The following is a 15,063-nucleotide window of genomic DNA, read 5'->3' as shown; positions in this document are numbered from 1 at the left end:
TTTTGCATATTATGAGGTGTGAATTTTATGGTGAGGGAAGCATGTTTGCAGAACTGAGAGGGAACTGAGAAAGATGTTGATGTTGCAAGATGGACAGGGCAGGACCTGAACAATTATAAGCCTTCATGAAAGTTTAATCCTCTGTGCTGTCATTGATTTGCCTACTCCCATGGTGACAGTGTATTCATTAGGTCAGCAAAATTGACTGCAGATAGCAGAACTGTGTTATCCAGGGAGTTCAGAGTGGTAGCAGGTGAGGAGAAGAGGACATCCTAGTAACAGCAACAAAAGAGAGTGCTGGCTTAACGCTTTTGAATGCACAGGTGTAAAAGTGATGCCTAGAAAGTATAGTAATTTTATTGACTAATAGCAGAATCATCTAAGTGGGATAAATGATGAAATGTACCCAAGAATTCTGAGTGTTTGACAGCAAAATTAATGCATAAATATGACATGAAAAATTTTCCTGGACAAAGGAAAAGGCAACTTGGCCCCAGCTTAATAAAAATTAACCTAACTGCAGAAAGTCTATGGCAATAGAAGAGGGTTGGTTAGCCAAAAATGTGTAGAAAAATGAGGATCGCAAAGGCAAAATTTGGCATTGTGTGCTCAGTTCTTTCCAGAGGAAATCTGGGAGATTTGCCAAAGCCTGTGTGTATTTCCCTTCAAGAGGCCGTATAATGTATTGGTTAAGAATATCTCCAGGTTGCTTATACCCATTACTGGAGGTAACCAAAAAAAAAAAAAAAAAAAGAATATCTCTAGGATAGTCAGATTAACCTGGTTTGAACACCAGCACCCTGACTGACTGAATTAATTAATTACTGTCTTAGACAAGATATTACAATAACTGAGCGTTGATTTCTTCATTTAAAAATTTAAGATAATAATAACAGTACCTTGTTGCTGCTTCTTCCTGGGCACACAGTGAAAGCATGTTTCCCAGCTTCTCCTGCAGTTTTAAGAGTGGCTATGTGACTTATTTCTGGCCAGTGGAATATGAGCAAAAGTGTTGTTCAACCCTTCCAGGCCTGACCCCTAAAAACTTCCTATATGCAAGCTTCCTTTCCCTTTACTTTTCCATTGACTAGATGTTGCAGAGCCTCGAACATCCCTAGTACCTGAATGACTGTGGAGCAGAGCCCCTTTGCCAACCTGGAATCACTTTCATTTGGGGACTTATTTGATGTAGCAATTAACCATCTTAATTCATACAGTACCTAATTTTTAAAATTAATTAATTAATTAATTTCAGTGGTTTTGGGGGAACAGGTGGTGTTTGTTTGGTCACATGAATAAGTTCTTTAGTGGTGATTTCTGAAATTTTGGTGCACCCATCACTGGAGCAGTGTACACTGTACCCAGTGTGTCGTCTTTTATTCCTCACCCCTGTCCCATCCTTTCCCGAGTCCCCAAAGTCCATTGTATCATTCTTATGCTGTTGCATCCTCATAGCTTAGTTTCCACTTAGGAGTGAGAACATGTAGTGTTTAGTTTTCCATTCCTGAGTTACTTCCCTTAGATAATAGTCTCCAATTCCATCCAGATTGCTGCAAATCCCATTATTTCATTCCTTTTTATGACTGAGCATTTTATGGGGTGTGTGTGTGTGTGTGTGTGTGTGTGTGTATACATTTTCTTTATCCATTGATTATGGGCATTTGGGATGGCTCCACTTTTTTTGCAACTGCAAATTGTGCTGCTATAAACATGAGATACACTACCTGTTTTGTTGTAAGAAGCGAAAGAGATGAGTCCATGTATATATAACACATGAGACAGTGCCTGGCACATAGAAAGTGCTTAAAATGTATAGTGATAATTCTTATTCTGAACTAGACCAGACTTCTTTGAGGCTGATGCAGGAATTTGAGGATGGCAAAATTGATAAGTCAGACTCAGCTATGGTTTCATAGACTTTTTTAAATGGCCCTATTGACTACTAGACACCATACAGAATATAAACCAGTAAAATACATAGTGGCATGAGTGAGTGAACAGGTATCCAATGCCTTTCTCAAGTGATGCACCCAAGATGGAGTTGACTCAGTAGCCCAAACAGGGTGAGGAGGTTGTCAAGTCAGAAGAGCTCAGAACTGCACATTCATTGTTTCTATGCCTTTTAACCTTGGCTTGAGGGGTAAGGGGGGAAAGGGGCTATATCCAATCTAGTCTCTAAGATGTCATCTAGGTTTGGGTTTATATTTTTTTGTTGAACCACAGTTATGTAATGTTCTTACATTTTCATATTTCATTTCTCACCGTTTCACTGTGTCTACTCTAGGTTTCAGTGCAATAGGACAGTCCATAATGTACCATAGCCTACCACCTTTCTCCCTTCATACTTGGCCCATTGGGTACCTCAGTTCCTGATTTGTTGTCCCATTCTTTGACTAAACACTTACCCTTTGGCTCTGACCATGGGTCTCCTCCGCCACTGTGATCCTCTTGTTTGCCTTGACTTCTCCTGGCTTGCACTCCCTGCCCTGTGAGCCTGTTCTCTGGGACCCATACCGGCACCTTCTGGCCACAGATAGTTCAAGGACAGAATGCTTGAAGCATTGACCAATTTTGGCACGCAAAAAGAAAACACATGTCCTTAGCCTTCTGGAAGTGCAATGCAAACAATCTCACCATGAGACAGCCTAATAAAAACACCAGCGTAAGCTTGAGCCACGCTGCTGTATTCAGGTCACAAAGGCTAGGGAGACTGTTGCCTCTCCCTGTCCTCTCTATGAGAGTCAGACCACACCTGCTTCTGCATACCACATATGCTGTGTATCTCAAGAATTAAAGGCGAGGGGATTTGAAACCAGATTCTACAATTGCATGTTTCCCCTTTATTCTTAGAGAAGAAGGAAACAAGAAATACCCTTACTTCTTTTAAAAATTTTAGCGAATTACAAAGGTGTTCTCAATGAAGAACTTTGGAGAGGACAAATAAGCACAGAAGTATATGTATATAAGACTGGGTGTGGTGGTTCACGCCTGTAATCCCAGCACTTTGGGAGGCTGAGGCGGGTGGATTACCTGAGGTCAGGAGTTCAAGACCAGCCTGGCCAACACAGGAAAACATGGTATCTACTAAAAATACAAAATTATCCAGACATGGTGGCACATACCTGTAGTATAGGGAGGTTGAGGCAGAAGAATTGCTTGAACCTGGGAGGTGGAGGTTGCAGTGAGCCAAGATCATGCCACTGCACTCCAACCTGAGCAACACAGCAGGCTGTCTCAAAAAAAAAACAAACAAACAAAAGAAAAAGATAAAAGATGAAAAGAAAATAAATGTATGTATCTTCATTCTTTTTCTTTCATTCTACACATATGTATGTTTACAAAAATTGCTTCTTTTTTTTGTTACCTTATTGTACTTTACTATATTAAGGTGTTTTCAACATGAAAATAAATATTATTCTACTGCAGGCTTATTACAGAATGCATGTTAAAAGTTTATAAAAATATAGAGATGCGATTTTTGTCTTTAAACTTTGAGAACACAGCATGCATATTTCTATGCTAATGTTGATTTTTTTAAAAAGAAAACATAAATATTCAAATTAGCTCAAAAGGATGTTCACTTGTTGGCTCCCTGGCCTGAGACTCTGAGTGGTAACCCTTAGGTTCACCTGGTCATACATCCATAGTGGGACATGTCATTATTTTATTTGCATATTTGTTTTATCAAGAGCAACCAAATAGCTTGGAAAGCATTTCGTTATCCCCAAGTTGTCTTTGATAATGACTTAATTTTGCAAGAACTGAAATTCATCAGATCTAGTGTGTCATTCAAGGCTGGCTTTACTGTCTCCTTCTCACTCCCTACCTCTGGCATTTTTCTACTCTCTCACTAGGGGAGAAGAGCTGCCCTTGGTTCATTGTGATCCATGCCCTCTCCTCTCCCTGACTTGTGTCAGGTGGCTAACCTGGGGAAGTGCCAAAGAAGCAATAATTACGTTTCCATTCTGGCTGGGGGATGCTGCTAATTTCCATTGACCTCGCTGGTTTCCAAGCTGTTTTAGGAGAGGAAGACAGAGTTCCAAGTGAATGCCATCCACATACCCGCTTCCCAGACCCATAGCTTACAGGGCCCTATAGGTTATCAGCTGTTACCTTCTCCCCCTGGGAAGGAACGGAAGAAGAGATGAAACACTACTTCATGTGGAAGCCTCCTACCATCTCTATCTGAACCTGGCTCCCTCTCCCTAGGCAGCAGAAACAAATTGCCAAATCTACCTATATCAGCGATGGCCTGATTGGTATTTCAGAGAAGAGGGATCCCTGAGGACTTCACCTCAGGTTCTGGGAAGAAAGTGATTCAGTCCAAAATAGCCTTTCAGAGCCTCTATGCTCAAACCAGACCAAAGTATCCCTCTTCCCACTCAGAGCCAGTGAGGACTTGTCTCCTGCTCCTCCTGTTCCCTCTGTGTGCAGTGTTTTACCCATCTCCTGCTGGCTTATCTGGCTTTAAGTGCCACCTCAAAGCATCCCTGCACCAGGAAGTGCCAATGATCTCCCCTTCACAATGATCTAGCTCCCATGGCTTGTGTCTTATTTCTTCTGACCTTCCTTCTTTCACCCTTGTGTTATAAATGTACTTGCCCTAACTTCCCCACTGGGTTATAGGTTTCTTTATGTTACAAACCACAAACCTACCATTCACATTTGTTTCCCCCATAGGCATTCGGCAAATGAATCCTTAGCCTAAAAGCTGCCCAAATTTCTGGTGTCCAGGGAAAAGCCGCTTATTTCTTTTTCTTCTGGGGCACTTCCTAAGCTATCCCTCTTTCAAAACACACTTACTTTCAGCCACCTTCCAATTTTCACTCCCAGGAGCTCCCAACGGAGCTCTATTTTCCAGAATCAGGGAAAGGTTCTTGGGTTCTTTCCCAGCACAGGCCCATGTTCTACACACTCTACGTAACACCACCTTGACCTGCAGACCGGGAGAGGTGCCAAGCAGTGCCCCCAAACAACAGCTCTTTCACGCTCCTCCATTCCCTCCCCAGTGTAAACCCATCACACAACCTCGCTCCACTCACTTCAGGGAGAAGCTTGAGGCTCCCCTGCAGATGTGCTCACACTTCAGAGGGTGGCAGTGGGCACAGTGGAAAGCTCAGCAGCCCACAAGTTGGAAACCCAGGCTCTTGGCTAATATCTTGAAAAGCCATTTCTCTTCCAGATCTCATCTCTATAAAAATAAAATTAGTGCCTCCCAAACCTTTTCTAGCTGCATAACCCTGTGTTTAAGTGAAAGCTCATATGAAAAGAAGACCATTAAAATAAATAAAAACAGAACTCCTCTGGTTGAAATTAAAGATGATGTAGCTTCATTTCTCTTTCCTTTATTTCCTGACCTCCAGAGCCCATTGGAACTTTTGGGACAAAGTTCAAAAAACTTCATCGCTACAGGACATTTGAAAAACATTGAATAGATAATCCCCAAGGACTAGTGTGAGTTTCTGATCTCATAATGTCAAGACCAGTGATAACTCAATGTGGAAGGAGATCGAGGGAAGCAAAAGGTGGTTACCAAGGAGAAGCTGAGCTCTACCCAGGGATATGATCACCTGCCTACACATGGCAGATGAGCCACACACCAACAGGCCTGGGCCTGACTGGCAGCGGGGCTGCTTTAGGACAGGGACTGAATTCTATTAATTCCTGCATTCCCACCTCTTGACACTGTGGCTGGATCAAAGCTGTCCTTTCTCTATCATCTTTGATGACTCTTGGTAAGTCTGAGCTGCTTCCCACACCTCCTCTGATAAAGCATTAAATTCTACCCGGCTTTGCACCTGAGCTAGTTGTGTATTTGCCTATCTTGTTACTGTCCTGTAAGATAGCTGAAGGCACAGATGGTATCTTACCCACCTCTGTATCCCAGTGCTGCCACAGCTCATGGCCCATGGTGAGCACTCAGTAAATGTGGGTGAACTGAATGACTGGCAACATACAGATTCAGAATGCTGCTGTCCTGGCCTGAAAAATAGAAAACAGGCATCTTCTCCCATGACTTATATGTCAATCCCCTGCTCTGCCCCATACCACATTCTGAACTTAGTTGGAAGGGTGTCAAGAGTTCTTCTACTCCCAAAGCAAGCCCATCTGAGTATCTACTTTCTGTGGAGCCTGCTCTGTCCTTTCTCAGGCACAATGGAATGCTGAGGGTTTAATTTTGGGTTTATTTTTTCTTCATGTGTTTCAAACTACTATCATTTCTTCCTTTGTCCTCTTCCTTTGAAATCATAACATACATGTTGCATACAGTCCCAGGCTTGTCCCTTCCATACTAGGACCGCCTGCCTAGAAATAAGAACTCTAGCTGGTGGCGTCAGGTTCTTTGGGGCGCTGGCTCCTCAGCAACCTCTGGAAATATGTAAATGGTCTTCACGGTGTTTCAAGATATGGATCTGTTCAAGTCACCCTATGAGATTCTGGTTTCGTTTGCTTATGATCTAGGCCTGTTCTCTGAGTGCTTGCTAAAGTCAGGCAGGCCATCTGCTGCCTGCTTTATGTAGACTATTTCATGCAGTCTTCATATCTTTTGGCTATAGATATTTTTTATCACAGCCATTTTGAAGATGAGGCAACTGAGGATCAGAGAAAGTTCATGGCCACAAAACTGGAACTTGAACTGGCATCTTTCCCATCCCTAACCTGCAATCTTCTCAATAACAGTGAGCAAATGTTTACTGAGCACTTACTATGTGTCTAACAGTAGTCTAAGCACTTTCATGTATTAGCTCGTTTAATCCTTGCATCACCTTTTGAGTGAACTACTGTAGTGCTAATTCTACAGATAAGACCGAAGCTCAGAGAATTCATATAACTCATACATAACAAGGATGCAGTCCGCGGCAAAGCTGGAATGTGGCCCCACCCAGCTCCAGTGAGCACCTACACACTTCAGGATATGGACACTCTCACTTGATACGTCACTGTAGATATTGTGGCATCTCTAACAGGTGTCACACTGAAAGAAAGCACAGGTGATCACATTCCAGCCTCTCCACCCATGACCATGAACAGAAAGATTGATCACCATCCCCCCAGTAAAGACAAGATAATCTTTGGTATCAGCCTAGACCCTAATGCTAAGTGGTTATTAGCTCTCTCCTGGTTTCCTGCTTCCTAAGCTTTCTCATCTTCTCTTCTCAAGCAGACCACATTCCAGAATCATAAATCCAGGTGAATACCCACATAAGCAAAATACAAATAGGATAATGAACTTGCTGGGAGAACATCATATGATGCAGTCCAGCAAAATATAAATAATGGAAGAGCTATCTGCTTTGTATTATCTGTGCACTTTTCACTGGTAATATATAAAATGAGATCCCTGTTTAACACTGGGGATGGGAGCAATGCCCTGATGGAACTTGACATGTCCAAAACCAAATTCCTGGCTTTGCTTCCAAGATCAGCTCTTCCCAGCGTCTTCCCCTTCTGGGTTAATGGAAACTCCATTTTCTCTGTTGCTCCAGCAACAAACTTTAAGTCACCCTTGGCTCCTTTCTTCCTCTTACACTCCATCTGCAGTTCATCAGTGAATCCCACTGGCACTGTCTTCAAAATATATCCAGAAGCTGATCGTTTCTCACCATCACCACTCATTACCACTGTAAACCAGTTTCTCTCTCTCAGTTCTACTGACATTAGGGCTGGATAAGTCTTTGTTGAAGGAGGCAGCTCTGTGCACTGGAGGATGTTTAGCAGCATCCCTGGCCTCTATCCACTAGATGCCAGCAGCACCTGCTTCCTACCATCCCCGGACTTGTGGCAAACCAAACCTCTCCAGACATTACCAAATGTCTCCAGGGGGGCAACACTGCCCTTTGTTGAAAACCACTTCACACGCACTCTCTCTCTTGCCTGCTGTCATGTAAGATGTGCCTTGCTTCCCCTTTGGCCTCCACCATGATTGTAAGTTTCTTGAGGCCTCCCCAGTCATGTGGAACTGTGAGTCAATTAAACTTCTTTCCTTTATAAATTACCCAGTCTCAGGTATTCTTTATAGCAGTGTGAAACAGACTAACACAACCCCCATCTCCACAAAAGTTTTTTACATTGCACTTTAGGTTCTAGGGCACATGTGTAGATCATGCAGGATTGTTGCATAGGTACATACATGGCAATGTGGTTTGCTGCCTCCATCCCACCATCATCTATATCTGGCACTTCTCCCCATGTTATCCCTGCCCAACCTCCCTACCGCCTGCTGTCCCTCCCCTAGTCTCCCCCAACAGACCCCAGTGTGTGATGCTCCCCTCCCTGTGTCCATGTGTTCTCATTGTTCAACACCTGCCTATGAGTGAGAGCACATGGTGTTTAATTTTCTATTCTTGTATCAGTTTGCTGAGAATGATGGTTTCCAGATTCATCCATGTCCCTGCAAAGGACACGAACTCATTGTTTTTTATGGCTGCATAGTATTCCATGGTGTATATGTGCCACATTTTCCTTGTCCAGTCTATCATTGATGGGCATTTGGGTTGGTTCCAGGTCTTTGCTATTGTCAACAGTGCTGCAATGAACATATGTGTGCATGTGTCTTTACAATAGAACAATTTATAATCCTTTGGATATATACCCAGTAATGGGATTGCTAAGTCAAATGGAATTTCTATATCTAGGTCCTTGAGGAGTCACCGCACTGTCTTCCACAATGGTTGAACTAATTTACACTCCCACCAACAGTGTAAAAGTGTTCCTATTTCTCCACATCCTAATTAGCTAGGTGTGGTGGTGCATGCCTGTAGTCCCAGCTACTTGGGAGGCTGAGATAGGAGCCTAGGAGTTTGAGGCTGCAGTGAGCCATGATTATGCTGCAGCATTCCAGCCTGGGTCACAGAGCAAAATTCTGCTTCAAAATAAATAAACTAATTCAATTTTAAAAAGAAATAAATCTTTACCCTTTCAAGTCACTGGTATTTGAATTTTTTTCTTACTATGACCCACCCCAGCCTATGCTGACTGATACATACCAGTAACTTGGTTATCTGAGAACAAGTTACTGCACTACAAGTACATTGTCAAAGCAGGAGGCCAGGGCTAATATTCCAAAAGATTCTTCCGTGGATGTTCCTGCTACAGCAATTCACAAAGTATTGTTTTCCAGAAAATGTGGGGAAGGGAAAACAGGGGTCCTTCTGCTCATCTATGAACTCCCAATGTTATGGACATTTCTGGCCAATACTTCCCTGATAATAAGATGGCCCACCATCAAACACATGCTTCATCCTCAATTGGGAATTGAAAGCCTGACACCAGTCACACCATTCCTCTAACACCAGGACATTTTGGTAACTTTTTCTACCTACTGGTCTCAGGGCATACCATCTCCATCATCAGAGATTTTCAAACAATGATAAGCATCAAAAGGGAAAGAGAAAGGGAGTTTCCAGGCCTGTAACAACTTGTCTCCCTATGCAAATACGCTCCACGTTGCCCGGTAATGTTTACACTTCCTGTAACAAGGGCGATGAAATGGATGGCTTTGTCACACCCAAAACTCCAAAACTTTCTCCCAGTTTCCACACATCAGGCATCTTGCCCCTTCTCCTGTCCCTTCATGATAGTGAGTAGAATCTTCTATTGACCATTTCACAGGCACTTCACAATTTTCTCTCTTCAGGTCTGTCTCCAACTGAGAGAGGTTTTTTTTTTTTTTTTTTTTTTTTTTTTTTTTAATCTAGGATGTAAATACTCCTCCTTTCTCTACCCAAAATGCCTGTACAATGCCTGGCTTATGGGGGTCTCACCTTTAAGACCCAGCTCAGGTATCACATGCTAATGAAGGTAGGATGCTGTCTCCCATCTACCACCAACTATGGTAGAGACAGCCATTCACTCTTTCAGGTCCTCGACCCCCACCCACCCTGACAAACATTCACACCTGTCTGTCTTCTCCTTAAAAACTACCTCCCCTACTAGGCTGGCATCTCCTGGAAAGTAAGACTTTTGTTGATTTTTGTTTATTTTCTTCATAGACCCAACAACTAATGAATCTCCTGGTCTATCTTTTCAGATTCTTAATGTACATTTGTTTCACTGTCAAATGAATATACAGCATATATGTCCACATCAATTCACACAACTAGTTAAAAACTTAAAGTTTAAAATATGATTTGAGCTGTAGTAAGAAGAATAAAGAAGAAAGACTTTCACAAGAAAAAAAAGCAGCACAGACAAATAAACATAGAGGTATGAATATCTCTGCCTCCTGTTAAGACTGATAAGCTGTGGGCCTTACAGTTTCAGCTGGACACTTTAAAGTTTCTAGTTTGGGCCTATCCAGACCACAAGACAAATGCTATGGCATATTATCCTGTAAGTTCACCCTAGCACCACCCCAGGAGTGAGCGCCTCCTTAAATTTTGTATACTGGTAGCTGCACTGGCCTCAAGCCTCCCTTGAGAGAAGGCCTCAATCTTGAATTGACAGTTATTAAATACTTGAATTGACAGTTATTAAATATTTAAAAACCCATTGTGTTCGATGAGGTCCCTTCCCCTCCTGGCGTGACCATACTAATTACAGCATGCTCTGTGAGCAATGTGTCCTGTTTTGACACACCAGGCAGCAAATGTGGATATGCTTGGAATCATTCTTGACTCTTCCCCCTCCTCTCATATAACTAGCAGAGGGGTGGTGAGGCATCTTCCATCTTGTTTTTCTACGAAAGGGTGAAGTTAGGGGGAGCAGAACAGGAGAGAAAGAGCATGGCAGGCAGAAGCTGTGGGGTGACAGTGATTGGCTGACTGATCTGTGAACACTTGTGAAAGACCCTGGGGTATTCTCTGGTATAATTGGTTGAGACTTGGAAACAATGAGCAGGTGGGAACAGAAGCCAGGGCAATTTAACTACAAGGCATCTATATCCACAGGGTGGTGGGGCCTGAGGAACCTGGTTTCTTACATTTTCAGCATCACTTCCGACTCCTCCAACACAAACCCCCCACGCCTATAGGTCTTTCCTCTAATCTTGAGAACACCAGATTCATTTCCACCTGTATTCTTTTTTCCCCCCCAAGATGGAGTCTTGCTCTGTCTCCCAAGTTGGAGTGCAGTGGCGAGATTTTGGCTCACTGCAACCTCCACCTGCTGGGTTCAAGCAATTCTTTTGCCTCAGCCTCCTGAGGAGCTAGGATTACAGGCGCACGCCACTGCATCCAGCTTATTTTTGTATTTTTAGTAGAGACAGGGTTTCACCATGTTAACCAGGCTGGTCTTGAACTCCTGACCTCATGATCCGCCTGCCTCAGTCTCCCAAAGTGCTGGGATTACAGGCGTGAGCCACTGTGCCCAGCCGCCACCTGTACTCTTTTACTCATATTGTCCAACTATCTACACATCCCTTCCCCCATGCTTATTGTATCTCACCTGAGCAATCCTTCAAGGCCCACTCCTATTTGCTATCTTTGTTTCAACCAGTCCCTGCCTCTGCTCTCAACATCTGCCATACTGCATTATCATCCACTTAGGCACTTAATTGCATGCTGTCTCATATCATTATTTCAACGTTTCCCAAGTATTCATCTTGCTTGCCTAACTTGACTGTTTCCCTCTGAGTTCAGGAACTTGGTCATGAATATCTGCTGTATTTTCTATATGAGCCTTTATGCTTCCACAGATAGTAAAAGGTTGATACCTATTGAATGGGTGGATAAAGAGATAGAACATAAATGTGTTGGCACACTTCCTTATATATAATTCTGCCGTAATGGCATCACTGATTTCTCATTATAACTCAACTTGTTTTGCTAGACTGGAGACAGACTTTTCTGATGTGTTCATGCTCTTACTCCATCACTGGGAAGGTATACAGTAGAGGGAAAATGCAAGTATACTGCCTACATAAGCTTTAGGAAGTCAAGCGCTATCACTTTATCCAGTTTGCCACACCAGAAAGAGGAAAATAATAGCAGTAGGAGTGATGGTAATGATTAAGAGACATTGTGGTGATCGCTTCGCACCATCCATAGGCCGTTTGTCTGTTTTCTTTAGCTCCCCTCAAAGCACATGGACTAACAGACTAATGCAAATGAATCAGCATAATTCCTTCTCCTGCTACTGTTACTAGTTCAAGGTGGGCGCTTGCCCCAACTTGAGGCCAAGGAGTATAGGGAGGATGTTTGCTTGCTGCTTCTGGGAAGAAGCATTTTTACTAAGTGAGACTTTCCCAAAGCTTTGTTTTTTTTTTTTTTTTTCCTTCTCTTTTTTTTTTTTTTTTTGAGACAGGGTCTCACTCTATTTCCCAGGCTGGAGTGCAGTGTTGGGATCTCAGCTCACTGCAGCCTCCACCTTCCAGGCTCAAGAGATTCTGGTGCTTTAGCCTCCCAAATAGGTGGGACTACAGGCATGAACCACCACACCAGCTAATTTTTGTATTTTTTTAGTAGAGATGGGGTTTTGCCATGTTGTCAAGACTGGTCTTGAACTGCTGATCTCAGGCAATCCACCCACCTCGGCCTCCCTAAGTGCTAGGGTTACAGGCGTGAGCAACCACGCCCAGCCTTCCAAAGCTTTAGATGAAGTTGACACTGTGGAAACCTTGGCAGAAGATTAGAAAGAAACCAGGTCCTGGTGGTATTGTTTAGCAGGCAAATCAATGTATCCCTAAATTCCAACATCCAACCTAAAGTTAAATAAACTTTACCGTCCAAGCCACTTAGAGTTGGACTTTTAGTTACTTGCAAACAATGTACTTATTTGCAACCAAATATAACTAACACATATGTAATAACCACAATGATAATAATATGTGCACTACAAACTCACAGAATAATTGGGAAAGTAAAAAGCTAATCACAGATGTAAAACTGCTGTGCCTGCTTTATTATGCAAATATTTGTTGCTGAGAGCCTCTTGGTTAAGATACCTTCCCTCAAGAGACAAAACTTGAAAAGAATCTTAATGCTGAGGACTTGGGTTGTTCATATGGGGATTTAAAAAAAAGTCTCAACAGTTTATCACAAAGCTTAAGACATTAAGATTCAAGCTGAACAGAACAGGAAATGTGGCAGATACTGTACATGACAAACTTTCTAGAAGGAAATGATTTACATAAAAGCTGGTGCCCAGCACAGAGTAAGTGCTAAATAACTCTGTTTTTAAATGTTATTTGAAAAAGAAAAAGAAAAAAAGATTAATCATCCATGGTACAAAATTTAAAAGTTACATAACTGTGGAGTCTTGCGTCTTCCCTGACCCCCACCCCCAGTTATCCAATATATTTTTCCAGAATTAGTCTGTTCATAATATATATATATATAATTTTTTTCTCACAAATGTCAGCATCCTATACACTGTTCTGCATTTTTTTAAATCACATAATGTATTTTGAAGGTCTTTCCATATCAGTGTCTAGAGAGCAGTCTATTTAAGAGCTGCAGAGAACGTGAAGTATAGCCCAATCACAATTTATATTTCTACGAATTTAACCGGTTTTATTGTTGGACATTTAAACAGTTTCTGGCCGCTTGGGATGTCCAACAATGATGTAATGATTATCCTTGCAGGGACTTCATTTCACAAAACCGGAAGCCTGTCTGCAGGATAAATTGAGTTGCAGAGTTGGTGACTTACAGGACAGAGGTACAGTCGCTTTATCTTAATTTTTGAATTCACGAATGTTGAATTTGATGAATTCTTGGGAAGCCCCGCGGGGCGCCTCAACACCTCTCCAGAGTCTGCGGTTGTCACGGATGATTGCGGGACCCGCAGACTGAGTCTCCCCGTGCTCCGCCCCGCCGCGCCCCGCCTCCCGTCCCACCGCGGACCCGCCCCTGCGAGCGCCCGGCCCGGAGCCCCTCGCTGGAGGACCAGGCACGTGCGATTCCACGTGAGCCTCCCGGGTAGCGCGCAGATGGGAAGTGCGCATGCGCCTGCCGCCGGGAAAGTAGGTCAGACTCCTCCTCTCACGTGACTTGCTCCCCTTAGCTACCCTCGGCGCCTCCCCGCCAGGGAGCAGCCGGGATGCGCTCGGCAGCCAACGTGACGGGGCCGGGCGCGGGCGGCTCCGCGAGCGCCCAGCGCCCGCGAGGATTTGCCGGTTCTCTTCCCACCCAAGCGCTCCGCTCAGAAGTCGGGCGGGCAGAAGGGAGCGCCGCGCGAAGTATCTGGGAGCCGGGCTGGAAAATGAATGGGGTCAGAAAACGAGCTCAGATCGCTGATACCTGGCGCAGGGCTGTGTCCACTTTCAAGCTTTCTGAGCAGATCTGCCTGCAAGAAGGGAACGCGCATCGCCTTTCAGCGTACATGAATTCACACCGATCGTTTACACGTTTGCAGTCCCAGTTTATGCACTATGTAGAACAACTCAGGCATGGAAACAAACTTTGCAAGAAGAAGTGGAATGCTGATGGTTCCTGGAGTTTTGCAGGAATATTCCCTTGGCCCCAGTTCTAGTCTCCCACTCACTCCCTCCCCAAAGACACTCCTACTAGAAAGCTTGATTTCCCACCTTCCACAAGAGACTTCAGGGGCGATGCTGCTGCTATTGCTGCTGGCGGCTGGAGAGGGTTGGGGAGCAGGGAATGAAGGCAGGTCTGAATTAGCTCAAGCTAAATTCTATATATCAGAAATAATTTTATTTCGTGCACCATTGCTTTCTGATAATTTTAACTTGTTGCACAAATGACAGACTCCGCCTTAGAGAATTGCAATCCAGTGGGGGACACTAACAGGCAAAATTAATGGGTTACAATGCAGTGGGCTTTACTTTTAGTAGAGGTGTGCCCAGGTGTTATATAAGCTCAGTGGTGGGTACCCTGAGTCTTGAAGACTAAGTGGGAGTTAGCTGACAGAGGAATAAGGCAGAAGGGGTGGAAAGTGTTCCAAACAAAGGGAACTACTAATAGTTATATAATATTTCCCCCAAGAAGTTTTTACTATACATGTCTTAGCCATGCATATGGTTGGAATATGTGTTGTTTGGTTTACATTTATATTATTCTAAGACAGTCTTGAATGAACATTGTTGTGCGTGAGGCTTCCTCCCTCCACTTTTAATAACCCCTAGGAGTTGGGATTGCTATATAAAAGATACAAACATTTTGT

General features: G+C 43.4%; 1 protein-coding gene across 1 annotated transcript in view; it reads left to right on the top strand.

Moving 5' to 3' along the window:
* STXBP4 (syntaxin binding protein 4) overlaps positions 1 to 13,654 on the top strand; it is a 247,610-nt gene extending 233,956 nt beyond the window's left edge. Inside the window, exon 18 of the mRNA XM_074388558.1 lies at positions 13,524 to 13,654. Coding sequence (XP_074244659.1) covers positions 13,524 to 13,569 — 46 coding nt within the window. The 3' untranslated portion in view covers positions 13,570 to 13,654. The remainder of the gene's footprint in view (positions 1 to 13,523) is intronic.
* Positions 13,655 to 15,063: the final 1,409 nt, after the last annotated feature.

The sequence above is a fragment of the Saimiri boliviensis genome, chromosome 17 (assembly GCF_048565385.1).
Source record: "Saimiri boliviensis isolate mSaiBol1 chromosome 17, mSaiBol1.pri, whole genome shotgun sequence".
Lineage (NCBI taxonomy): Eukaryota > Metazoa > Chordata > Mammalia > Primates > Cebidae > Saimiri > Saimiri boliviensis.
The sequence above is the reverse complement of the archived record's forward strand: the minus strand, read 5'-3'. Positions and strand labels throughout refer to the sequence as shown.